The 18,532-nt window shown below is 37.5% G+C and overlaps 1 protein-coding gene across 1 annotated transcript; it reads left to right on the forward strand.

Moving 5' to 3' along the window:
• The first annotated feature begins 6,408 nt into the window (after nt 1–6,408).
• LOC138332009 (cytochrome P450 4F12-like) lies at nt 6,409–18,532 on the forward strand. The gene is made up of 4 exons (XM_069279925.1): nt 6,409–6,976; nt 8,328–8,500; nt 16,064–16,265; nt 16,942–18,532. Exons 2-4 carry the CDS (start codon nt 8,339–8,341, stop codon nt 17,079–17,081), a joined length of 504 nt encoding a protein of 167 aa, XP_069136026.1. The 5' UTR covers nt 6,409–6,976; nt 8,328–8,338; the 3' UTR covers nt 17,082–18,532.

The raw sequence follows: 18,532 nt of genomic DNA on the forward strand, positions 1-18,532 counted from the left end.
TACCGACACAGACACCGATAAGAACTTCGAGGGGTTGTCTCGAAAGTCAAATTTCATCAAATGATAATTTTATACTTAAATTGAGTTTTCTATTTACAAATTCTAGTATTCAGGTGTTTTTTTTTATATTTTTGTAAATATATGACAATAATTTGCATAATCAAAATACCACATGTGAATATACATCCAGGTAAAAGTGTCCAATATACATCCAGGTAAACATCCAGGTAAAACTGTCCAAAAGGAAAATTTAAATCATCTTGATTTATCTGATGCTTTACATTTTTATAAAGACAACACACATTCTATGTATAAAATGACAATGTATTATCTCAGAAGCACTATGTGCTTAAAACTGTTACATGTGCGACTATAAGCATGCACTCTAACGCAATAAATGCATTAAAGGTGAGTACAGTATAAATTAAGCAGAAAATTCCTTTATTTGTCGGAACATCGTAAACACTTGGCCACACCGGTTTCAGTCTAGTCCCTCATTACGTGTACTTCTTCGCGAAAATATCACGTCAATTTCACGCTGTTGAACGCAAAAAATAAAAGTTTCATGTGAAACTAAATGTAAGGGGCCGCACGGGCGAGTGATTAAGATGTCTCGACATATTACCACAAAACCCCTAGGTCGACAGTTCGAATCCCACATGGATCAGTTCTGAGGTACTGGCCGCTGGCCTGTGTTTTATCTTTGGGTGATCCGGCTTTCCTCCACTAAAAAACCTGACGCATCCTTACATGACCCTGGCTGTTAATATGATGTTAAACTAATGAAACCAAAACCTAACACATAAGTGTTAACTTGTTTATTTCAAGGCCCAAGGGTTTGTGACTTTGTTATCTTGACTCGTATTACGAGTAAATTTCCGCTTTCCATATATAGCGTATTTCATGCATTCATTATGATAGCTAAAGGCACGAACATCGTATTTTAAAGCCATTTTCCTTAAATTCATCATTAAAACAATACTACATGATACAGAAGGCGTACAATATTTCATGAAAGCAGACATACAATCTTATATACACAATGCTCAGGAAACTTGCAAAGGTTACCGGGACATCGTTGTCACCCAAGTAAGTACATAATATATAATGAACTATTTTAAAAATGTCGAATTTATTTCCCGATTTCTCGAAACAAACTCTAGACAAAAACGGACTTCAAGGTACACTACCTTTCCGAAAAAGTTTTTGATTTTTATAATGTGAATTTGATGTTGTGCCAGAAAAAACCTTAGGTTAACACATGAAAAAATAGCTCAAATAGACATGTGTAACATTGAGGACAATCCCTTTTACCACTGTACAGAATTTTGATAAGACCATGTTTAGATTAGAATAATCTTCTCTTTCATACAATCAGTTATTGAATATTCGATGTTGATGACACATAATTATGTACTTGATAGTAAAAGACAATAATCGTTCATATCTGTCTATCATATAAGCAAATTTATCGCCATATTTATATCTAGACTTAATTGATTTTTCGTTGATTAGATTATGAATTTACACATCCATGCGTAAATAGATATTTCTTTAGTTCATTCTTCAAACTTAAACAAGAAATGAGTAATTGCCTGCACGATATCAAGGGAGATTCAAAGCTAGCATGTGCACAAATTCGCATGAGAGAACCAGAAATTGTTCAAACCACTTTCCCCGAGCTGGATGATATAAAACAAAGGGGAAACCCGATACTTTCACTTGTAATTGCAAGTGACTATAAATTAGTGAGAAGAAAAGCTAAATCAATGTTTGCAAAACATATAGCGGTTGTAAATTACATCATGCATATACGGCATATTAAAGCGTGGAACGTCTTTCAGTTAGCATTCATATTCAATAAGAATGCCAACTGGACAAAGGCAAAATTCATGAGGCGCTTCATGTTGGATTTGCCTCTGTCCAGTTGGCATTCATATTGGCTATAAATGCCAAATGAAAGACGTTCAATACTTATATTTACATTTGGTTACAGTTTTATGTTGACATACCAAGGGATTTGCGTCCATCATGAATTAATCTTTCGTTATCGTCAAGGATGGAACATCCGTTTGAACAGCCGTTTTCCGTGATCGTGATCACGAGAATTGTGACGTCACAATGATAATGACGTTATAATAAGCGATTGAAATTCATAACTTATATGACTGCTAACTTCGCTTGGTAAAGTGACATATTGCAGAGAAAATGTAAATATAGGAAAGTAGTTTAACCATCACATATATCGTATGGTCATATTGTATACTTAACACTGAACATAGAATAAAGACTCGTGTGGAGACAAAATGTTCAACTGTTGTAATTGTGCCAAAACATGGAGGGTTGTGTAAATGTACTGAACTTTGAAATTGATTGGAACGCCTCCATCTATGCCATATTTTCGTGACTTAATTTACAACCGTCATTTGCAAGAAATAGTCAAAAGGAATCGATGTATATGCTTTTGTAAAGTCATTAAGGAGTCAATGTAGTGATACCCCAGGTTAGGCCCAATGCATACACGCTTTTTATCACCTCAGTTATGTTCAATTTCATCTACAATGTAAGAAGTGATAGGCATCCAAATATCACTATCTTAAACGGGGGCTAATCACTTCGAAAGAGTTTACTGTAATTAAAATGATAATATCTAAAAAAAAAATTCTTTCAGGGTTTTTTTCTACACAGCATTACTTCTGACAATGCCGATCGTTGTGATGCACTATACGTTGGAATCTAACCCAATCACTAACACGCCCAGAAAAGTTTTAGCTTATATCATGCAAATCCAAAAACGACTACAGTCTGTATATGTAAATGGTATAGAACCTGTAAGTGCGCCTGATGAATCCACCACAGGTAACAGACAAATACATATACATTATTACAACCCACCGCCCTATCTAAGAAGATATAATGTAGTTCAGAGATGTCCTAAAAACTGCTCCATGTCCTATGGAAATGGACCGGATTATTATGATAAGGATGCTGTGATATTCCATCGTCCTCTTCCGCACTCTTCGCCAGTAAAGAAGAGACCTGGGCAAATATGGGTTTTGGTTTGCAGAGAGCCGATGGCATATTACCCTAATCTCCGGGCGTGGAATAGCCTCTTTAATTGGACAGTTACCTACCGCAGGGACTCAGATATACCCAATTTGTATTGCCGCTTTGAAAAAAACCTCAACCATTCCACACGTATTTCTAACATGACATCAAAATTTAGTCGTGTCATTGACACAAACCGTTCTTCAAAGCGTAGGAAAAGGTTTGCGCTGTCAGCTTGGTTTGTGTCACATTGTCTGACGCATGGTAGAAGGGAAGATTACGTCGACTTACTGCAGAAATCACATCCTGTGGACGTATACGGAAAGTGTAGGCACGCAGTACCTTTGAACCGTACCGAAGGTTTCGCATTGTTGGATGAGAAATATAAATTCTACTTATCGTTTGAAAATTCTCTTTGTAAAGACTATGTAACAGAAAAGAGTTTTAATATTTACAGAATGAAACTTAATGTTATCCCTATCACTCGCGGTTTTCCTAATGTGTATTCTCTATACTTGCCCCCAGGATCATACATAGACACAAATGACTTCAAAGACTCGGAACACTTGGGGCTGTATCTTAATGAGCTCGCCAAAAACCATACAAGATACCAGCAATATTTTCAATGGAGAAAGTATTACCAGGCAGATTTCGATGGTTACTATCAATTTTGTGAGCTGTGTATTCGATTACACGAGCCAAATGTTAATACAAAGTATTAGAGGGTATATCGTGATATCGACCGATGGGTGTTCGGGTCATCTGAACTTACAACAATAACTTACCCAAAGGACATCAATAAACGACCCTAGAGTGAAATTTCTTCCAGCGGAAAAAATAATTTCCAACAGACATTTATGCCACGCTTTCATTAATTGCTGTCTAAGGTGTTAAATATTTTATTATGTCAAAGTCGACACAATGCCAGTAATTTGAATTATGATAAAATTATGCATAATGAAAAGATATTCAGGAAAATTTGCAGCAAGAATAGGACCAATGAAGGTCGCAAATTCACTCAGCAATTTTAGTTTGACAGGATAATTTACTTCGAAAAAATAGTGTGTCTGACATTCCGTCTTTGCATATTACAGAGTTAGCTCCCTTGCGGGTAGGTATCGATTGTTACGTCATTGTTTTGTGAGCGCAATTCACGTCGTTTTCTCCGAAAAATATGACGTTACGCTCGCAAACACATGATGTCACAATCAATACCTACCCGCAAGTGCAGATAACTCTGTAATATGCGAATTCGGAATAGGCCTAACCTGTTGTTCAATCCAGTTGTTGATATATAATCGATCTATGTTTGTTGGCAATAAAATATTTTGAAATGAATATACACCAGCCTAATGTTATATGTGTTCGTTAACGGGGATTTAGGTTAGTTTAAAAATATTTTATTGTCAATACAAAAGACAAAAAGATCAGGCAAAAGTTATTACAACTTATAAAAAAAAATTCCTAACATACAATGTTATATACAACATTCAAGATTTTTAAGTATGAAATAAGATACTTAAAATAATTCTGCCATTCACACTATACACTGGAAGAAAAAGTGATAGGCACTCTCACACCTATGACCACCGATATAATTCGGATTGTTGGTGAGGTTTACACGAAATAAGGCGATAAGACGTGATGCTTCTGTTCTAAACAATCATACTTTGTTAACATTTTACATCCACATAGTTTTTAATTCGATTTCAAGGTAAAAGTACGGTGGCTGATTTGTGCCATTTCGTCTTTTCGTCTTTTAGCCCCGAAAAGAAGAAAATTAACAAACCTTAATTTTCGTCTTTTCGTCTTCCGGTCCGGTGTGGAAGTCATTTTGAAATCTTTTTATCTTAATATTGACTTAATTGTTCAATATGGAAGCATCAAAGTAGTTTATGATAACAGTCGATTTGTTAAATTGATATTATTACAAGTATCTTCATCAATAACTAAGATTAGAAGTTTCAAAACATAAGTCAACATGTATATTTGTACAGCAGTTACGTAGATTTCTCACACGTGGCATATGCCACGTGCCACTAACAGATTCATCATTCCGCAAATCTTTTAGCGTGATTGATACATTTTCTAAAATTCATTAATATCTTATTTTCTGTGTTCTAATCGCCCTATTTAGCAATTACGCTTATCAAAACATTGTCGTGTATATATGTTAGGACATGATGAACTTAAGATGCTAAACATAGTACTTACAGGAGTTGCCTCCCCTACACAACTACACAAAAAAAAGTTGTCGGCGGGTAATATTTGTAAGCGTTTGAACCACGGATCAACTTGTTAACAAATTATTTTTATGAAAGACAACTCGTGAATACTTTGAGTTTAAAGGAGGGACTTGTACCAAGAAATTGCTCAAATACAGTTAATTATAACAGTCAATCAGTAGGTACAATGTACTGTGTATTATTTGAAAAGACATTTTGAGACTTTTGACAACATACATGACATGTTGTTAATCATAATTATAATTTCTATCGTATATGAAAGATTACAAAGTATATCTGTAATTTGTAATTTTTCGGAGCGAAAAGACGAAAAGACGAAATTTAAGGTTTGTTAATTTTCGTCTTTTCGGGGCAAAAAGACGAAATTAAAGGTTTGTTAATTTTCGTCTTTTCGTGGCGAAAAGACGAAAAGACGAGATTTTTGAAGCGAAAAGACGAAAATTAAAGGCGCTAATTAGCGTGCTTCACTTTCGTCTTTTCGTGTGATTGATTTTTCGTCTTTTCGCCGCGAAAAGACGAAATTTAAATTTGTTAATTTTCGTCTTTTCGGGGCGAAAAGACAAAGAGACGAGAATTAAGATACTTAATTTTCGTCTTTTCGGGGCGAAAAGACGAAAAGACGAAATGGCATAAATCAGCCACCGTATAAAAGACATTTTCGGTTGTTAACGAACATTTTGATGTAATGTATGAATCGGGCTATGGAAAACGATGGAAAGTAAATAATGAAATGTAAACAAAGTATCCGCGTCAAAGGTTGACAGATTCTGAATGAAAAATAAAGAGTTGTCTGAAATGGATTTGAAAATTTTGACCTTAATTTTCATGAAGATTTCTCATATGAAATTGATCTCAAAACCATTACCTACATTGTCATGATTTTTTTTCATGTCACTTTGAGCTGAAACTGACCTGAAGTTTTCTTTATGTGAATTTGAGCTTAATTTCAGGTAATTTTCGAATGAATTTTAGGTGAATCTCAGGTCAAGTAATTTTTTAGGCAAAATGCATTAAGATCTAGTTTCTGTTCCCTACACACTACAAATTTAACTGTTTGGAAAGTGGTAAAGGTCGAGAAATGTCCCTAGGTCTGATGTAAATCAGTTTCTTATTGGGTGTTCACAATCAGACTATGGATAATGTTTTCAGCATTAAATGTGTCTTGAGGCATACGATGAGCTACTTGGAAAGACAGAAAATGCTATCGTAGTCAAATCTCAAGGTATATTTTAACATCCATAGTAGGTTTGAAAAAAAAGTGTATGCCGTGACAAATACTCATTTCAATTCTCTGCTATTGCACAATGCGTAAAAGTTGACAATTCTGAATGGTTTACCAGTTATTTTACAAAAGGGAGTCATGCTGAACTACAATTAAATATGCATTGTGTTCTTCGTGTGTTAAAGGGCATCCTGAATGTGTACGGAGGGGGTGAGGTTTTTTTTTTTTTTTTTTTTTTCACTTTAGTGCGAGTCAGTCGTTTATCTCGTACTGCATCGTCTAAAAATAGACATTAACATTGGTCACAAGATACTAAAACACATGTGATCAAATAATCCGTGTACCGGGACACATAAAAACGTCTCACTACCAAGGCGCACGTCTACCTTGTGTCACACACGTACAAGTACTTGTATATACGATCAGCTGACGACAGAAGTCTAGTGTCCAGTAACTCAAGGTACGTACACGTATACTATTATGTCAAATAGTAGAGAGATTGAATGATGTTTTACGTGTGCCACCTCTGACAGTAAATGATGTATTATAGGTATGCATGTTATAAGGGAGCGCTTCTGAATGTACTTTCATCATAAGCATGTAAATGTACTTCAATATGAAGTAGAGCTTAGTGAGTACATGTATTTAACGTCAGGTTTCATTCAAACACACATGTAATTACAGTGTACATGTACCAGTGTAAACAAATACACGTAGACACACACGTTATTTGGTTGAGATTGTACTATACACACACGTAAATGTATGAGAATATTATTATGTATGTGTGTGACTGGTGTTATTATACACATATGTATGTATATATAACTGTTAATTACCAAATTTATCTGTCCATTCTGTCAATTATATTTGTATGCCTCCTCATGATGTTACACATATCCTATGTGTCTGAGTGTTAAAAATAAAATCTTGAAATCTTGAAATCATTTTTACAACCAAACTACCTCTGTGTGACTACGTGCAGAAAAAGACCAATGTGGCCGCATATAATGTACATATAAACTACATGCACAAATTACTCTGTAGCTAATGTATTTAATATATTTAAAATATATAGTTTATGTAAGCTAGGGGCCCAAGGCAGGGAAATTACATGTAGTTTTAATTATGGCGCATCAGGACAATTTTTGTTTAAAAAAAAATTGAAAAAGAAGCAAATGCAAACAAAGCAAATATTATTATATTGTTTATACCAAAATGAACGTCAGGCTATGGTATTTCATCTCTGCGTTATCCAAAAGACCTTTTTATTATTGTACACAAAAACACGCCTTATTAACATTCCTTATACTGTACATATAGCTGATACATCCGTGCACAATCAGAGGTACATTGTATATTACACATTTGAATTTTGGCCAGTTTTATCTGTAGGAATTCTGTGCGTAACAGCTACAATCACGTGTCAATTTGTATATGTCAAAATAACATATTCCGATTCCAATAAAGTAGTTATTTAAAACATGAACATGCTTAGAAGTATAACTAGTTCACATGAAGTAGAGTATTTGATTGCGTGTGGAATGGTGCTTTAATTCGAAATTGTTTACTTTCATTTTCCCTAATATGGCGTTCTGACAGTGTCATGTGCGCCTGAAAATGTTAATGAATTAATACCTTTATTTTGACATAGTGAACTTTTAGAATTTGTTTACAAACACGGAAATATCCCAAAAGTGTCACGTATCTGTAATTGTTTCTTCTCTATGATTTAATACAAAAGCAATAAAACTACCAAACAGAATGGTAATTAAGATGACCCCTAATCCTAATTATATTTCATATTCAAGGTCAATGAGCCATGGATTTCTCAGTGCTGGTACTGCTTACAATATTGGCAATGTTACTTATACGGAAAGGAGGGAATTTCTTAAGAAAACATCGTATGAACAGTGCTCTATTTTCGTCTGAGAAAATTCTGTCGATTGGTAAACGTCATCCAATCTGGGGACATCTTCACCTTGTAAGTAATCGACGATCACACCTGTCTATATAAACCACACAATGGGCAGTCACACCTGTCTATATAGAACACACAATGGACAGTCACACCTGTCTATATAGAACACACAATGGACAGTCACACCTGTCTGTATAGAACACACAATGGACGATCACATCTGTCTATATAGACCACACAATGGACAGTCAAACCTGTCTATATAGAACAAATAATGGATAGTCAAACTTGTCAATATAGAACACACAATGGTTAATCAAACCTGTCTATATAAAACATACAATAGACAGGCACACCTGTCTATATAGACCGCACAATGGACAGTCACACCTGTCTATATAGACCACACAATCGACAGTCACACCTGTCTATATAGACCACACAATGGACAGTCACACCTGTCTATATAGAACACACAATGGACAGTCACACCTGTCTATATAGAACACACAATGGACGATCACACCTGTCTATATAGAACACACAATGGACGATCACACCTGTCTATATAGAACACACAATGGACAGTCACACCTGTCTATATAGAACACACAATGGACGATCACACCTGTCTATATAGAACACACAATGGATAGTCACACCTGTCTATATGGAACACACAATCGACGATCACACCTGTCTATACAGAACACACAATGGAAGGTCACACCTGTCTATATAGAACACACAACGGACGATCACACCTGTCTATATAGAACACACAACGGACGATCACACCTGTCTATATAGAACACACAATGGACGGTCACACCTATCTATATAGAACACACAATCGACAGTCACACCTGTCTATATAGACAACACAATGGATAGTCACACCTGTCTATATAGAACACACAATGGACAGTCACACCTGCCTATATAGAACACACAATGGACAGTCACACCTGTCTATATAGACCACACAATGGACAGTCACACCTGTCTATATAGAACACACAATGGACAGTCACACCTGTCTATATAGAACACACAATGGACAGTCACACCTGTCTATATAGACCACACAATGGACAGTCACACCTGTCTATATAGAACACACAATGGACAGTCACACCTGTCTATATAGAACACACAATGGGCAGTCACACCTGTCTATATAGACCACACAATGTACAGTCAAGCCTGTCTATATAGAACACACAATGGACAGTCACACCTGTCTATATAGAACACACAATTGACAGTCACACCTGTCTATATAGAACACACAACGGACAGTCACACCTGTCTATATAGAACACACAATGGACAGTCACACCTGCCTATATAGAACACACAATTGACAGTCACACCTGTCTATATAGACCACACAATGGACAGTCACACCTGTCTATATAGAACACACAATGGACAGTCACACCTGTCTATATAGACCACACAATGGACAGTCACACCTGCCTATATAGAACACACAATGGACAGTCACACCTGTCTATATAGAACACACAATGGACAGTCACACCTGTCTATATAGACCACACAATGTACAGTCAAGCCTGTCTATATAGAACACACAATGGACAGTCACACCTGTCTATATAGAACACACAATGGACAGTCACACCTGTCTATATAGAACACACAATGGACAGTCACACCTGTCTATATAGACCACACAATGGACAGTCACACACCTGTCTATATAGAACACACAATGGACAGTCACACCTGTCTATATAGAACACACAATGGACAGTCACACCTGCCTATATAGACCACACAATGGACAGTCACACCTGTCTATATAGAACACACAATGGACAGTCACACCTGTCTATATAGACCACACAATGGACAGTCACACCTGTCTATATAGACACACAATGGACGATCACACCTGTCTATATAGACCACACAATGGACGATCACACCTGTCTATATAGACCACACAATGGACGATCACACCTGTCTATATAGAACACACAATGGACATCACATCTGTCTATATAGAACACACAATGGACAGTCACATCTGTCTATATAGACACACAATGGACAGTCACACCTGTCTATATAGAACACACAATGGACAATCACACCTGTCTATATAGAACACACAATGGAGGCACACAGTCACACCTGTCTATATAGACCACACAATGGACAGTCACACCTGTCTATATAGAACACACAATGGACGATCACATCTGTCTATATAGACCACACAATGGACGATCACACCTGTCTATATAGACCACACAATGGACGATCACACCTGTCTATATAGAACACACAATGGACGATCACATCTGTCTATATAGAACACACAATGGACAGTCACATCTGTCTATATAGACCACACAATGGACAGTCACACCTGTCTATATAGACCACACAATGGACGATCACACCTGTCTATATAGAACACACAATGGACGATCACATCTGTCTATATAGAACACACAATGGACAGTCACATCTGTCTATATAGAACACACAATGGACAGTCAAACCTGTCTATATAGACCACATAATGTACAGTCAAACCTGTCTATATAGACCACACAATCGACAGTCACACCTGTCTATATAGAACACACAATGGACAGTCACACCTGTCTATATAGAACACACAATGGACATCACACCTGTCTATATAGACCACACAATGGACAGTCACACCTGTCTATATAGAACACACAATGGACAGTCACACCTGTCTATATAGAACACACAATGGACAGTCAAACCTGTCTATATAGAACACACAATAGACAGTCACACCTGTCTATATAGAACACACAATGGACAGTCACACCTGTCTATATAGACCACACAATGGACGATCACACCTGTCTATATAGACCACACAATGGACGATCACACCTGTCTATATAGACCACACAATGGACGATCACACCTGTCTATATAGAACACACAATGGACAGTCACATCTGTCTATATAGACCACACAATGGACGATCACACCTGTCTATATAGACCACACAATGGACGATCACACCTGTCTATATAGAACACACAATGGACGATCACATCTGTCTATATAGAACACACAATGGACAGTCACATCTGTCTATATAGACCACACAATGGACGATCACACCTGTCTATATAGACCACACAATGGACGATCACACCTGTCTATATAGAACACACAATGGACGATCACACCTGTCTATATAGAACATACAATGGACGATCACACCTGTCTATATAGACCAAACAATGGACAGTCACACCTGTCTATATAGAACACACAATGGACGATCACATCTGTCTATATAGAACACACAATGGACAGTCACATCTGTCTATATAGACCACACAATGGACGATCACACCTGTCTATATAGACCACACAATGGACGATCACACCTGTCTATATAGAACACACAATGGACGATCACATCTGTCTATATAGAACACACAATGGACAGTCACATCTGTCTATATAGACCACACAATGGACGATCACACCTGTCTATATAGACCACACAATGGACAGTCACACCTGTCTATATAGACCACACAATGGACAGTCACACCTGTCTATATAGACCACACAATGGACAGTCACACCTGTCTATATAGACCACACAATGGACAGTCACACCTGTCTATATAGAACACACAATGGACAGTCACACCTGTCTATATAGACCACACAATGGACAGTCAAACCTGTCTATATAGACCACACAATGGACAGTCACACCTGTCTATATAGAACACACAATGGACAGTCACACCTGTCTATATAGAACACACAATGGACGATCACACCTGTCTATATAGAACACACAATGGACAGTCACACCTGTCTATATAGAACACACAATGGACAGTCAACAACCTGTCTATATAGAACACACAATGGACAGTCACACCTGTCTATATAGAACACACAATGGACAGTCACACCTGTCTATATAGACCACACAATGGACAGTCAAACCTGTCTATATAGAACACACAATGGACAGTCACACCTGTCTATATAGAACACACAATGGACGATCACACCTGTCTATATAGAACACACAATGGACGATCACATCTGTCTATATAGAACACACAATGGACAGTCACATCTGTCTATATAGAACACACAATGGACGATCACACCTGTCTATATAGACCACACAATGGACGATCACACCTGTCTATATAGAACACACACACACACCTGTCTATATAGACAAGTCACATCTGTCTATACACAATACAGTCAACTGTCTATATAGACACACAATGGACGACTTACAGTACAAACCTGTCTATATAGACACACAATGGACAGTCACACCTGTCTATATAGAACACAACAATGGACAGTCACACCTGTCTATATAGACCACACAATGGATAGTCAAACCTGTCTATATAGAACATACAATAGACAGTCACACCTGTCTATATAGACCACACAATGGACAGTCAAACCTGTCTATATAGAACATACAATGGACAGTCACACCTGTCTATATAGAACACACAATGGACGATGACACCTGTCTATATAGACCACACAATGGACGATCACACCTGTCTATATAGAACACACAATGGACGATCACATCTGTCTATATAGAACACACAATGGACAGTCACATCTGTCTATATAGAACACACACAATGGACGATCACATTGTCTATATCACACAATGATCACACCTGTCTATATAGAACACACAATGGACAGTCACACCTGTCTATATAGAACACACAATGGACGATCACATCTGTCTATATAGACCACACAATGGACGATCACACCTGTCTATATAGACCACACAATGGACGATCACACCTGTCTATATAGAACATACAATGGACGATCACACCTGTCTATATAGACAACAATGGACAGTCACACTGTCTATATAGAACACACAATGGACGATCACATCTGTCTATATAGAACACACAATGGACAGTCACATCTGTCTATATAGAACACACAATGGACGATCACACTGTCTGTCTATATAGAACACACAATGGACGATCACACCTGTCTATATAGAACACACAATGGACGATCACATCTGTCTATATAGAACACACAATGGACAGTCACATCTGTCTATATAGACCACACAATGGACGATCACACCTGTCTATATAGACCACACAATGGACAGTCACACCCATCTATATAGACCACACAATGGACAGTCACACCTGTCTATATAGACCACACAATGGACAGTCACACCTGTCTATATAGACCGCACAATGGACAGTCACATCTGTCTATATAGAACACACAATGGACAGTCACACCTGTCTATATAGACCACACAATGGACAGTCAAACCTGTCTATATAGACCACACAATGGACAGTCACACCTGTCTATATAGAACATACAATGGACAGTCACACCTGTCTATATAGAACACACAATGGACGATCACACCTGTCTATATAGAACACACAATGGACAGTCACACCTGTCTATATAGAACACACAATGGACAGTCAAACCTGTCTATATAGACCACATAATGTACAGTCAAACCTGTCTATATAGACCACATAATGTACAGTCACACCTGTCTATATAGAACACACAATGGACGGTCACACCTGTCTATATAGACCACACAATGGACAGTCACACCTGTCTATATAGAACACACAATGGACGGTCACACCTGTCTATATAGAACACACAATAGATAGTCAAACTTGTCTATATAGACCACACAATGGATAGTCAAACCTGTCTATAAAGATCACACAAGGGACAGCCAAACCTTTCTATAAAAGCCAAACAAGGGAAGTCAAACCTGTCTATAAAGACCACCCAAAGGACAGTCAAACATGTCTATAAAGACTACCCAAAAGGCAGTCAAACGTGTCTATAAAGGTCACTCAAGGGACGGTCAAACATGTCTATAAAGACCACCCAAGTTACATGTATCCTTTAATTTGTTTATATAAACCACCCAAGAGACAGTCAAAACTGTCTGTAAAAGTCGCACAAGGGAAGTCAAACATGTCTATAAGGACCACTCAAGAGACAGTCAAACATATCTATATGAACCACTCAAGGGACAGTCAAACATGTCTATAAGGACCACTCAAAGGACAGTCAAACATGTCTATATGGACCACTCAAGGGACAGTCAAACATGTCTATAAGGACCACTCAAGAGACAGTCAAACATGTATATAAGGACCTCTCAGGAGACAGTCAAACATGTATATAAGGACCACTCAAGGGACAGTTAAACATGTCTATAAGGACCACTCAAGGGACAGTCAAACATGTCTATAAGGACCACTCAAGGGACAGTCAAACATGTCTATATGGACCACTCAAGGGACAGTCAAGCATGTCTATATGGACCACTCAAGGGACAGTCAAGCATGTCTATAAGGACCACTCAAGGGACAGTCAAACATGTCTATAAGGACCACTTAAGGGACAGTCAAACATGAATATAAGGACCACTCAAGGGACAGTCAAACATATATATAAGGACCTCTCAAGGGACAGTCAAACATGTATAAAAGGACCACTAAAGGGACAGTCAAACATGTCTATAAGGACCACTCAAGGGACAGTCCAACCTGTCTATAAGGACCACTTAAGGGACAGTCAAACATGTATATAAGGACCACTCAAGAGACAATCAAACTTGTATTTAAGGACCACTCAAGGGACAGTCAAACATGTCTATAAGGACCACTCAAGGGACAGTCAAACATGTCTATAAGGACCACTCAAGAGACAGTCAAACATGTCTATAAGGACCACTCAAGGGACAGTCAAACATGTATATAAGGACCACTCAAGGGACAGTCAAACATGTCTATATGGACCACTCAAGGGACAGTCAAGCATGTCTATATGGACCACTCAAGGGACAGTCAAGCATGTCTATAAGGACCACTCAAGGGACAGTCAAACATGTCTATAAGGACCACTTAAGGGACAGTCAAACATGAATATAATGACCACTCAAGGGACAGTCAAACATATATATAAGGACCTCTCAAGGGACAGTCAAACATGTCTATAAGGACCACTAAAGGGACAGTCAAACATGTCTATAAGGACCACTCAAGGGACAGTCAAACATGTCTATATGGACCACTCAAGGGACAGTCAAACATGTCTATAAGGACCACTCAAGGGACAGTCAGACATGTCTATAAGGACCACTCAAGGGACAGTCAAACATGTCTATAAGGACCATCCAAGCGACAAGTGAAAGTGGTCATTATACACAAAGCACAATGTGTTGCAAATAGCTTTGTGACCTTAAGATAGTGGTCTAGAAGTACACCCAATATGCTTGACCTGGGCATTGAACCCTACCCTAAGTGAAAGACAATAGTATTGATATTGCTCTGATCGTCAACCTATTGTCAATGAAAAATATCCTTCCGATCACAATTTTATATCATTTTCTTAATGATCACAATTTTGTATAAATTTCATAACGATCACAATTTTATATCATTTTCTTAACGATCACAATTTTATATCATATTATAAACGACTACGCTTTTGTATCACTTTCATAACGACCACACTTTGCAATAATTACAATATTATATTTAAAGATGCCAGAGTTTACAGATTACCTACGGCGTGTTGACAAGGGGATCCAGGAGACAGGGAAAAGACTGTCAGGGTTTTGGGTAATGTTCTTCTACCCCGTGATTTCGCTCTGTCACCCGGAGACAGCCAAGGTTCTTCTCAAGACAGCTGAACCCAAACCCGTGCAGACTGGAGGAGGCTACTTCGCATTTCTTCCTTGGCTTGGTTAGTGAATTGGTTAGTGACTGCTGGAGGATAGAACAGTCGCTAATTGTGGACCAGTGTTTGTATTCGAAAGAATCAAATGTAGAGAGTAATTCTTAAAGATGCTCCAGAGCCGACGAAAGGTATTTTCCCTATCAAAAATAATAATAAGTATTTTTCTTCATTTACAAAAGTAACTTATTTCACACCATTACCACCATTGAAAATGTTTGAGCTCCTTATTTTAATTTAAGATAAAATATTTTGAAAAAATAATAGTGCCGCGAAAAAATCCATAACACTTTGCCCTATATGGAACTAAGTACTGATTATGCATGCACCAAAAGCAAATCAAATTAGTTTATATGTATTTTTGTGTTAATTAGACACATATAAGCACGATTAAACACCAATTATTGTTCAGATGATGGGTATCGTTTATGCTCTGTCGGCGGCGGAGCATCTTTAAATAAAATCGTGGACTTTCTTTGCATATTACAGAGTTACATGTAGCTCCCTTGAGAGTAGGTTTCGATTGTTACGTCATTATTTAGTGAGCACTATTCACGTCGTTTTCTAGGAAAAGTATGACGTAACGCTCGCAAACTCATGACGTCACAATCAATACCTACCCGCAAGGGCAGATAACTCTGTAATATGCAAATACAGAATATTATTTATGCTTTCGCCTAAATAGGAAATGGTCTGTTGGTTAGTTCTGGCAAGCATTGGGAAAGAAATCGACGTTTATTAAACCCTGCCTTTCTCATCGATGTCCTGAAATCATATGTTGGTACTTTCAACAATGTGTTCGATATATTTCTGGTAAGTTTTTAGAAATATACTCGAAATCTACTAAATTGTAATAAAATAAAATACTAAGTGGATTTCTAATTGAGTTCTTTCCATTCTTGTTCTTAAAAAAGAGAAATATGTGTGTTATAATTTATGTAAATGTAAAGCCAAGCTGGCTTTAATCGTCATATATCAAAACTGATGTTTGATGTTGTTACATGTATCTCCTTCAGCATCCTCTATATTCCATGGGTTACTACCACAGTCGTTATATCTACCTTTATCCTCTTTAATTCCGGGGTAACGATCACTGTCGTTGAATTGACCCTCATCCTCGATATTCCATGGGTCACTATCACTGATGTTATATCCATCTCTTGATCATAATTCATATTCTGTGAAAGCCATACAACTATCCGTCTCATCTGTTGTTGCGCACAAATCCTTCCGTTTTACTATAGTTCAGTGGTGGATTTAAGGACCCCTGAAGTATCCAGGATGACCCAGGGAGGGATATCACGACTGTGATAGTAACCCTTTGACAAGAAAGGATGGTCATGGGTGAATGTAACGACAGTTGTAGTACCCCTGGAATATTGTGTATGCTCCTTACGAAAACGCATCTGAATGAACGTATCTACATACATCACCGTGTCCAACCGTACTTTGGAGATTGCGGTTGAAGTAACGCAGAGTTTGCGGTTATCACCGGAAGGTGATGGAAAATTGAGAGGGTAGGTCCACGAAATTGTCAAATAACGAAATTCTAGAGAATCTATCAAAAAACTGAGTCGCTCACGGATTGTAGCACACATTGAAGAATTCAAGGCATGTTTCGCATATTGTCGATGTTTTTTGTGGAGTTAAAACACTCCACGACAAAAATCGAAATCCGATTTTTTTGTAAACAAATCAAAATTTCATAATGTTTTAAGCCATATTATTTTATATAAACACTTTCCATTTGTGTGTTGATGTTTTAAAAACACCCCGACTGAATGACATTTGTTTGAGTCAAGAAATTTCCATGAAATACTGAATTGAATTTTTGAAGGATGAGGTTGCGGTTGCATAAAGTAAAAAATGGGGGTTGCGGTTTTTGGTCATTCAATAGCTATAATGGGCGGATGATATTTGCCATTTTCCATGACCTCAGAGTGTTTCGGAGATGTTTGCGTATAATGTTATTATCACTAAGACAATCAATTAAGTTTCCGTTCCGTATTGATCAGTTTTAATATTAGCAATGGTATGTATATGTAAGAATGGTATGTCAGCTTTAACTCTTCATTTGTTATTATAAAACTGTGTAGCAACAAACAGGAAAATTATATAAAATTATCATGAAGATCATGAAGCATTTTTCACCTCACGAAACACACCCGTACCCGTTATAAAAATACATGATGTGTATTGTGTTACTCTGTAGTCTTCGTAATAAGAGTAGGCCCTAGTAGCCGCTACAGAGAACCCTACTGCTACAGGCGATTGAT

The sequence above is a fragment of the Argopecten irradians genome, chromosome 9 (assembly GCF_041381155.1).
Source record: "Argopecten irradians isolate NY chromosome 9, Ai_NY, whole genome shotgun sequence".
In the NCBI taxonomy this organism is placed as follows: Eukaryota; Metazoa; Mollusca; class Bivalvia; order Pectinida; family Pectinidae; genus Argopecten; species Argopecten irradians.

Coding starts and splice junctions, on each gene's coding strand:
- LOC138332009 (XM_069279925.1), top strand. CDS start 8,339: ATGGATTTCTCAGTGCTGGTACTGCTTACAATATTGGCAATGTTACTT. Junction 8,501..16,063: donor TCTGGGGACATCTTCACCTT/GTAAGTAATCGA, acceptor TTATATTTAAAG/ATGCCAGAGTTTACAGATTA. Junction 16,266..16,941: donor CGCATTTCTTCCTTGGCTTG/GTTAGTGAATTG, acceptor TCGCCTAAATAG/GAAATGGTCTGTTGGTTAGT.